General features: G+C 48.7%; 5 protein-coding genes across 5 annotated transcripts; 2 read left to right on the top strand and 3 right to left on the bottom strand.

Annotated features, from left to right (window-relative positions):
- Positions 1–371: 371 nt before the first annotated feature.
- On the bottom strand, positions 372–2,312 carry A1O9_06683 (uncharacterized protein; the record flags this gene model as incomplete). Its single annotated transcript, XM_013405893.1, has 1 exon — positions 372–2,312. The coding sequence occupies one exon, from the start codon at positions 2,310–2,312 to the stop codon at positions 372–374; it is 1,941 nt and encodes a 646-aa protein (XP_013261347.1).
- A 683-nt stretch (positions 2,313–2,995) lies between these two features.
- A1O9_06682 (uncharacterized protein) lies at positions 2,996–4,012 on the top strand (the record flags this gene model as incomplete). The annotated part of the gene is made up of 3 exons (XM_013405892.1): positions 2,996–3,307; positions 3,372–3,608; positions 3,731–4,012. 3 exons carry the CDS (start codon positions 2,996–2,998, stop codon positions 4,010–4,012), a joined length of 831 nt encoding a protein of 276 aa, XP_013261346.1.
- Positions 4,013–4,288: 276 nt separating this feature from the next.
- A1O9_06681 (uncharacterized protein) lies at positions 4,289–5,773 on the bottom strand (the record flags this gene model as incomplete). Its single annotated transcript, XM_013405891.1, has 2 exons — positions 4,289–5,260; positions 5,318–5,773. The coding sequence occupies 2 exons, from the start codon at positions 5,771–5,773 to the stop codon at positions 4,289–4,291; spliced, it is 1,428 nt and encodes a 475-aa protein (XP_013261345.1).
- Positions 5,774–6,416: 643 nt separating this feature from the next.
- On the top strand, positions 6,417–8,244 carry A1O9_06680 (uncharacterized protein; the record flags this gene model as incomplete). The annotated part of the gene is made up of 2 exons (XM_013405890.1): positions 6,417–7,712; positions 7,777–8,244. The coding sequence occupies 2 exons, from the start codon at positions 6,417–6,419 to the stop codon at positions 8,242–8,244; spliced, it is 1,764 nt and encodes a 587-aa protein (XP_013261344.1).
- Positions 8,245–8,669: 425 nt separating this feature from the next.
- A1O9_06679 (uncharacterized protein) lies at positions 8,670–9,719 on the bottom strand (the record flags this gene model as incomplete). Its single annotated transcript, XM_013405889.1, has 1 exon — positions 8,670–9,719. The coding sequence occupies one exon, from the start codon at positions 9,717–9,719 to the stop codon at positions 8,670–8,672; it is 1,050 nt and encodes a 349-aa protein (XP_013261343.1).
- Positions 9,720–9,829: the final 110 nt, after the last annotated feature.

Genomic DNA, 9,829 nt, shown 5'->3' with positions numbered 1-9,829 from the left:
GTAAATACGAGTTAACTCCTAGGATACTTAGAGATTAAGTTAAGTAATTTCTAATCCTATAGAATGGAATGGCGTTTTATAGAATCTTCCGTAAGGCTTAAGTATAGCCTTGCCTAATGGATACTACGTAATCCTAGCTTATATAAGCCTAATCACGTGACTAGGCGTTGATAGGGTATCGCTTAGTCTTAATAGGAGGGACCTATATATACCTTCTTCGTTCCTAATACTAGATACGACTAGAAATAACAAAATCTAGAGAGAAAGTATAGTATATCTAGGTACGACTAGAGATAATAAAACCTAGAGAGTTAGGAAGAGCTAAATCTCGCGAAAGCTAGCTAATTCTAGTAATGACTAGCTATTTCTCCTCAGCTTATTACGGTGTTGTGTCCAAAAATATTTTCGGAGAGAAAGATATTGCTGAAGCCTGCTTGAGGGGGAAGTAACTCGACCAATGCCTCTAAGGCGCCACCTCCATGTAAGGGAGAAACTTCTGGTATTAATTTTAGTATCTCACGGGTGTCAATACTTAGGGGCGGCCAGTCCGAACCGTTTCTGGCGCTGTTTCCATGTGCGAGAATTCCAGCTAGTAAGCTAGCTCCTCGTACAGCAATAGCACTACTTTCGAATTTGTGAAGCTGTTCAATGCATTCCACAACAAGCCCCTTATGGATAGAAAGCTCTGGGTCGGACTCTTTACGATGGAATATGTCTAGGCAAAGTATAACCGCGGCGGCCACGCAAAATCCTTTATCGATCCAGATGATTGGGCCGTTCGAGTCCTTGGCTTTCTTTGCCTCATTCAGAATGGTCTTCGCTGCCGCAATGCAGGTAACTCTTGTCATAGAGTAGACTGGATTAGTGAAGCTTTGTCGTATAAAGGCGCGATGAATCATGATGATCTTGTGTGCAAAGCAAACGGTAAGGCTCGACCTCGCCCAGTGAACCCATTCCGGCCACAAAGCATCCACAGGTTCGACAACGTGGAAATATCGAGGCATGCCCTTCGTAGCAAGGTTTCTCATTTGAGCATCATAGTCCAGGACATGCTGATATTTGGTGAATGGGGTGGTAGATTGCAATGTTGCCTCGTGATGCCCCACGACCAGTTTTGCGATTTCAAAAATATAGTTTCCATAGCTGATATAAGTTGGGAATGTAGCTGGCAAGTATTCCATTGTCAAGTGATTCCGACTTGATGGCTTTGTCGTCGTAAAATGAGATGGATTGATATGATGGCTTCCGGCGAACGGCAGCGACATCCAGTCTTGGACACATAATTGTGACCATAACTTCCGACCAATCTCGCGGTTCAGTGAGCGGTGCCGTTGGTCATTGGAAGAACGCTCGTCAATCTTGTCCACGACTGCGTCATGACTAATTTTATCAAGCCCAAGAGTTTGTGCGATCTTCAATGCTGCCCCAAGAAGAATGGAGAGCTCACTAGATTGGCCGAGGGAGTGAGCGGACATGGCCAAGGTAGTGACGGCCTGCACAGAGTATAGTTTATGCTCAGATGTCCATTCTCCATAATTTAGACATGTGATGGATGCTCTATACCATTGCATGGACAACTTGACAGCCTCCTGTTGGGAAAAGCCCCAATCTCGAAGTCGCCACTCAGCTGTGCACGTAAGGCTACCAGCCATTATCGAGAACAGGAGGGCGAGCCATTGACCATCTAGGTCGCTAACCAGCAGTGTTGTCTTATCCTTTTGCTCTGCAATCACACTTTCGAGTTCCGATCGAAATGTTGGCCCATGATAACAACAATGATACCACAGGAGGTAAGCTTCGTGATAGTTGACCAACTTCCAGATATGATCAAGACTTGGCATTAGCATCTGTAGATATGCTTCGTGGAGGGCTCTAGTAGACGGCAGAGACGACATAGGCCCAGCCGAAGAGAAGATCGAGGTTCCAATTCCACTATGAACTCCAGTAGCGCTCTTCCGGAGCTGTTTGCTTTCGTACGGCGTAAAAACATATCGCGGATGTGCCGCACTGGAGCTGAATGATCCCCAAGACTCCTCGGGTTCGAGCGACACTTCCTGTCCTGGTAAACCTTGGAGCAGACCTAAGTCGGCTGGTTGCTCTGCGTTGCCTGCAGGTGGAGTCGGTCTGAAATCGCGATGTCTGGATGGATAAGCTCGATGTTTCGAAGGGTCGTATCTGCCTTCCTGCCAGTTTAACTGGCACTTATCCGGAATCCCACGCTTGATGCATCGCCCGCACGGGAGCCTCCTATCACACTGCTGGCGTCGTAAACTGCACTCGGTACAGGTACTCCGTTTTCGTGCTTTGACCATTTTAGTCCAACAGCCCAATCGAGTGGCGAGAGATCTGGATGTGTGCTTGGAACTGGGGAACAGCGAAGATATCAAAGGGGAAAACTTGTACACTGACAAAACCCGGGATTGATAGTCCAAGGTGGCTGGAGGGACTTCGCTGATTCATTCCCAGCACGTGACTCTTATCGTACGAAAGTTGCCGTTGGGCACTAGCATAAGATCCCCCTTATCTCTCCTCCCGCCTACGTCTGTATCGTGGTTAGATCAACGCGCGCCTTTCTTACAGTGGTTCCCGTTGTTGTTCGACATCTCCCCTTAATTGGGGCAGGTGCTAAGCTTCCATGGTCGTTTCCACCAACCTTACCGAGGTACGGGATACTGCTTGCGCGTCTCGTGGAACCTGGACCGTGCCGTAGATAGCTGTAGTTCAAGTACTGAAGATTACCTAAACTGCTTTCCCAACACACAGATGCGTCTTTGCACTTGATAGGCTGATACGTGGAGGTATCCGACCCGACGTGATGCCATCCTTTAGAGTTCCGACCAAACCTCGTTCGTGCCTATAGATCTCAACAACAGACCTGCGACGAGGGAGGCTGTGGTACGCCTCGCCACGTCAATCCAGTACAACTACCTCCGGCCGATTTAAAAATATCTATTCACTTCAATGTAACCGCCAAGGGTGAAATACTATATTCCACATGGCCGCACAAGAGCCCACCGACATCATAATCCTTACAGTTGACCTCAGTCCATACTTACATAGCCCTGCGTCAGTTGCTGCCGATGCCATTGTGGGTGAGATCCGAAAAGCTTGCGCCACCAGTGGGTTTTTCCAGCTGGTATGGCACAGTGTTTCCAAGTCCCTCCCACAACAGGCATTTGTGGCAGCGAAAGCCCTTTTCAATCTCCTAGACAAGGAAAAGTGCAAGCTTAGTGGGACTCCTGGTCGTGGATATGAGGTCTTGGGAACCCAATTCCTCGAGCCCGGGAAGAAGGCTGGTTTGGAAGAGGTGAGTCCTGACATAGGCACGTCTGCTTTCAGAGGTGCAGTTCGAATCTAACAAGTCTTTCTAGGGGTATTTTCTAGGACGCGAAGCTCCAGACGGCAATCCGCCATTTCCCCCTTTTCTAGAGCCCAACGTCTGGCCAAGTCCAGAGCTTATTCCACACTGGCATTTCAAGATCCCTCTGCTCGAGTACCATCGCGCTTTGTCAGATTCGTCCTCCATTGTCTTGCGAGTTACTGCATCAGAAATGGAAAACATGGATACTGGTGTATTCGCCGACTTTAGGCAAAATCCCATTGAATCAGTTCGTCTACTTCATTATTCACTCCCCCGGATTTTGAGGATGAAATGATCGAGGGCACAGGTGCCCACACTGATTTCAGCGCCATTACACTTTTGCTCCAAGATGGAAATTCTGGTTTGCAGGTATTGAACCAGGACAAAAATGAATGGATTGAAGTCACACCGCGAGATGATGCATACGTCGCCAACATCGGAGACATGCTGAGTGTTTGGACCGGTGGCGCTTACAAGAGTAACATTCACCGGGTCATCAACAATTCCGGATCTGAAAGATATTCGATTCCATTCTTCTCGGATGGAAACGCCGATTGCGTGATTAGATGCCTAGACGAATCCGCGGAGAACAAGGCAGGACGGACCTACTGTGGAAGAACATATACTGTGCCGATATGCCCAAAATTATAAATGAAGCTGCAAAAATGTTGGAGGAACGCCATAAGTGACGATTTTGAATGCCAGTTGCTGTACATTTGACGGTTTCAAGATCTCTAGGAGGACCTAAGGATGGTAAATCAGCACTTCTGGGTGAGTCCTCGACAAAATCTGCACACGAGCAAGAACAGCCAATACTTTAGGATAAATCCAGAGGCCTTCCAGTCTAACTCGAGCATTTGCGATTTTCTCAACATAATGCCACAAGAGCTGACCTAATAAGGCCCTCTGTACTTGCCTTGATGTGTTTTAGCAATAGTTTCGTGCCATCCGAGTCCGGATCTCAGTCTTGTTGCGAATCCTCCTGATCGCTCTTTGCGACTCCTGTCTAATCTGGTGCTCGTCGTGCCTGACCAGTCTCCCACCGTCCACTAACACTTCACCATCGACAATGACCTTATCTACATCAGCCCCCGAGCATGAAAAGACAATGGTCGTTACTGGGTCAACACCGCCCTCCAATATCTGGCTTGAATCGAACGGTGCACAGTGCAAACCGGTGGGATCTATTACCACGAAGTCTGCCTTCTTGCCCACTTCGAGGCTCCCTATTTCCTTGTCCAGCCCCAGTGCCTTGGCTCCGTTTATGGTCGCCATTGTCAAAATCTGTTCTGCGGTTATTGCCGCTGCATCTTGTCTGGAGCCCTTGTGAATGAGTGCAGCGATCCGCATCTCTTGGATCATGTCGTAGGTATTCGCACACGGCGCTCCATCGGTTCCAAGACTGACATTGATGTTGGCCTTGAGCATTTCAGGTATGGCAGCAATACCAGAACCAAGCTTACAGTTACTTGTTGCGTTGTGCGCCACAGTAGCTCCACTTTCGAGCAATAATGGAAGATCTTTGCTGAGATCAAGGTTCACCATATGGGCAAGCACAGTCTGCCGACCCCTCCCAATGATGTTTGTCCTATGGCAAAACTCCACCGGGCTGCAGAAATAGCTTTCACGGTAGATAACATAATCCTTAGGCGCTTCAGCGCAGTGCATGGTGAAACCAATTCCATGTTCACAACAGGCGTCTCCGATCGCTTTATGTGCCGATTCAGCCGTGCCTCGAGGAGTGCCTGCCGCCATCCAAACGTGAAGGCGCCCGCTGCACGAGCCGTGGTATTTTTCATAAGCAGCCAGGGCGGCTTCAATCGACATGTTAGAGATATCCCGATCTCGAGGGTCTCTCATGCCGAACTTATCCGATTCTTCGACTTTAACAAGCTTGCCCTATGTGCCAAATGTCAGCTGCCAGCCGGCAGGAGTAGTCAAGCTTAGTGTCCATACCAAGCAACCTCGGATTCCCATCTCGTCCACTGCTCTGGCTGCATTTTCGAACCCAGTCCCGGGGGTGAGAAGCGCCTCAAGAAAGCATGTGGAACCACTCTTCAACATTTCGGCAATGGTCATCTTACTGGCAATATAACCGTCATCGTCTTCATAATTGGCCTCCAGCGGCCAGATCGCGTCGCAAAGCCAAGAGTGAAGAGGGACATCCTCCGCCAGGCCTCGCAGAATTGATTGACCAAGATGTGCATGCGTATTGATGAGACCAGGAAGGATGATTTTTCCTTGACAATCCACGATCTTGCAGTCATCCCGCAGCGAAGGATGACATAGCAAGGTCGCTGTTTTCCCAATCGCGCCAATGCGATCTCCATCGATCAGTATAGCCCCATCCAGCCAGATCGTTTTCAGATCATCGACGGTAATGATTGTTGCATTCACGAACAAGGTCGACATGGAAGCGGTAGATCCGTGTGACGAGGGGATGTCTCACTAAATTGCTCTAGGCCTGAAATGATGACAGTCCAGTCAGAAGATTCGTCTTTAAGCACCGACAGTCTCGGGATGGAAACCAAATCATCCTCTGCAAATTCGAACAGTCATTGAGGCGGAAGTCGCCGTAGATGGGGTTCTATTCGGCGAAGGAATGATTCCAATCAGTCAGCGTTCTGGGAACCTGTGGCTTAGCCCCTTCTCAGGCTTGTTGTCCCACCCTTAAATCAAATCGAGTGCTTCGTCGGGCTTTCGGGTCTTCGAACCAATCAAGTTTCCCGTTTGGTACGAGAACATCAGCCACCGATAAGTCCGAAGCTTGTCCATGACTAATTGGCGATAAGAAAATATCCAGCCTGAAACAGTAAAGTGTGTTTTTCGTACGACTGCTGATACTGTCCTTGAGCTCGTTCAAATATGCTCGAAGATAGGCTTCCAGCTGATGCTCTGGATTACAGTTCGTCGACCAGCGAATGCAAGAACAGCAAGATATAAGGCGGCAGTATCATCTCATACGACTCAGACCACTTCGATACTTTGGGCACATTACCATCTGCATTTAGTAACGCACTCGATTAGTCCAAAATCGCGCATGGATCTCCCAAAAATGGCAACAGGGGACAGTAAAATGATCTCAGAGAGCCTCAACCTATCAACAGACGACAGATTGGGTCAAGGAACAGCAGAAAAACTCACCTTCCACGACAAGGCCACTCAGCTCATTACTTACATCAAGTCGAAGGATGCTTGGATCGGAGATTACGACTATTGGTACCTCATCACGCCCAACATCCCTCCATTCAACAGGAAATACAAGGAAAAATCAGTCCCTTTTTATGGCCTGCATGATCAAGTGCCCATACTCCTGACCATCATTCTTGGTTTGCAACATGCACTCATTATGATCGGATCAGTTGTCTCACCTCCACTAGCAATCGCATCTGGAGCCTTCCATCTACGATCGGAGCAAGTATCCTATCTGGTGTCGGCAGCGTTCATCACCACTGGAATTGCCACAGCCATTCAAGTCACGCGGGTCCATATCAAGGGAACACCTTTCTATATTGGTACCGGTCTGCTGTCTGTCGTTGGACCTACATTTGATATAATCCCCATCGCTTTCTCTTACACCAGTATGCGCTACAACAATGGAACATGTCCGATTGCCGAAGATGGAACACAGTTGCCCTGTCCTGATGCTTGGGGGGCTTTTCTGGGCACGATGCTTTGCACTGTCTTCATTCAAATTGCCATGTCACTTGTTCCTCCTCGTCTCCTCAACAAGATCTTTCCAAAAATCATCACTGGGACTCTTTTACTGTTGGTCGGTGTGTTCTTGATCGGCAACGGTATGCAAAATTGGGCAGGCTCCTATAACTGCAATGGCGGCGAAGGCTTCTACGCGTTATGCCCAAATATTGAGGCACCAAACCCACTCCCTTGGGCTGATCCCAAGTTGATCGGGCTTGGATTCAGTGTGTTTGTCAGCATTATACTGGTCGAGCAGTTTGGGTCTCCTCTGATGAAGTCAGGCTCTGTCTTGATTGGACTCGCCATTGGGTGTGCGATCTCTGGGGCGACTGGCTACTGGTCGAGAGAAAACATCGATTCAGCCCCAGTCGTCACTTTTCTCTGGGTTCATACATTCAAGTTGTCGGTCGATGGGGCTTTGGTGCTTCCATTGCTCATCATGTTTATCTGTCAGGGTGTCAGCTGTATGCCAGACATCCTAGCTACGGCCGAAATATCCGGAGTCGAGGTCGAAGGCACTTTGTTCAACAGTAGAATCCAGGGAGGTATTCTCTGCGATGGATTGGGCAGTTTGATCAGCGCCTTAGGAACTGCTGGACCTATGGTTGCACAGGCCGGAAACAACGGGGTCATCGTCATTACTGGCTGCGCGGTAAGGATACCTATGTCTCCTCTACCCGCCGTGAGGAAACTTGTACTGACAAACGGATTTACAGTCTAGACGTGCCGGCTGGGCAGCTTCATGCTTTTTGATTCTTATGGGATTTTTCGCCAAATTCGGTGCTGTGTTTTCAGCTATGCCTCCATCAGTCCTTGGTGGCATGCAGGTCTTCCTCTACAGCACTATTGTTGTAGCGGGTATAAGAATTCTGGGAATGGTGCATTTCGATCGACGCAACCGTTTCATCATGACCATCGCCCTCGGCATCGGATTCATTGACATCGTCACACCGACATGGTTTCACCAAATCTTGGACTATAGCGGGCCGAATGTGCACCTACAGGGCTTTGAGCAGGGTATTAATCTCGTCGTGGAGACCCCATTCATCATTGCCGCTGTGGTCGGGGTTTTCTTGAACCTTGTCTTTCCCCACGACAAGAGTGAGCTGGACAAGTTACTGTTCGGTACGGATTCAAATGGGGTTACGACTTCTCTGCCTCATTCAAAGCAAAGAATTACATAGTTCAGTATCTTTACTAGTGATATCTATACGGCACTGACAAGCTTGACTCGAATGTTTTATCGAGTAGTAGTGTTGCGTCCGGCCGAACTGCGGCAATTTCGCATTTGGGCTGATGCGCGCCACTATAACGTAGGGTACCCTGCTCAGGACAATGACTGCGATCGATATCATTTTCCAGGGAAGCTAGCCGTCCTGGAGGCTGATGTGAACCTGCATATTTCCACGTCCAAAATACGAATAAACATTCTCTGTTTGCTGATTTTGTGGCAATCGGACAAAAAAACAGTAGCAATATGATTTGGCCGTACTTCTGGAATAGTATACACTTTTGATTGTGAAGGAATACGCAGAGGAAATGACGGTTTTCCTCTGACAGAAATAAAAACCCAATGCTTCTTATGCTCTTCCCAACATATTTGTAAAGTCTATGCACCAATTTCGTCAACGACCTTGCTTCCTAGATCTACCTGGGAAGGACCATTAGTTATACCCTCATCTTGCTTTAACTTTTCTTCCAATGTTTCGGAATAGTATAACATCATTGCATTCTTGGTGAACTCTGCGCCCGTTACAAGCGGGTACTTTTTCTTAGGCCCTTGGATGAGCGCATCGTGACAGGGCTGATTGAAGAATGCGATGCTATATCTCTCCCCGTAGTAGTCACCTGGCTCTGTAGGAGCTTTGACGCGATGATAAGTCGACTTGAAGCGGTCATCTGACCAGCTCATTAGCAAATCACCGATGTTGCAAATGATAGCGCCCGTGCTCGAAGGTTCAACTTTGGTCCAGGTGTCGCCGTGACCGAAGGATGTGCTGACCTCACGGCCAGGGCAGATCTCGAGACCCGACTGACCGCCTTTCTGGAAGAGCAAAGTGAGAAGATCCCAGTCCGTGTGAGCTCCAGCTCGATGCCACACTTCTCCATTCCTTCCGTTCTCCCGTGGCACCTCGAAGTAATGCAATAGTCGACAAACGGTCTGGGATTCAGGCCGGCTGATGTTGTGGGCTTGGATAAAATAGTTGTCGTCAAAGCCAAGGCTGCGGGCGAAACAGGTCATTAGCTTCTCCGAGACTGCCTGGACTTGATGCATGAAGTCGAGTGCTGAGGATTGAAAATTTGGAATCGCGGGATCAGGAAGCCATTTGCCCTCCATGTTCGCGCCGAACTGCATCTGGTAGGATTCCTTCCGATCAGCTACACCAGTCGAGGGACGGATCTGAGCATTCTTCTCCCAACCAGCGTTATTAGAGAAGGGCACCGTGGCTTTGACAGAATCCGGAAGCGCGAAAAAATTCGACGACAACTCGAAAGCGTCGTCGATGGTGCTCAGTGGGATGCCATGGTCGACGATGCAAAAGAAGCCTACGTCCTCGGCTGCGGTGGAAAGCTGCTGCGTGATCTCGTCGATGCGAGAATCGAAGTCGGCCAGGGATATGGCAGGAATAGGTCGGTCCAAATATTTTGTCGGCGACATGTTTCTGAGTTGCCTTGCAATAGCTACTATCAGGATACGCAGCTACTTTTTCTCACACCTGATCAGTGGCGAGGAAGCCTCGGTCTGCACTGAAATCCAAGTTTGAAGGT

This window comes from Exophiala aquamarina (genome assembly GCF_000709125.1).
Source record: "Exophiala aquamarina CBS 119918 chromosome Unknown aczIA-supercont1.4, whole genome shotgun sequence".
Lineage (NCBI taxonomy): Eukaryota > Fungi > Ascomycota > Eurotiomycetes > Chaetothyriales > Herpotrichiellaceae > Exophiala > Exophiala aquamarina.
Note: the sequence above shows the minus strand (reverse complement) of the source record. Positions and strands in the feature narration are given on the sequence as shown.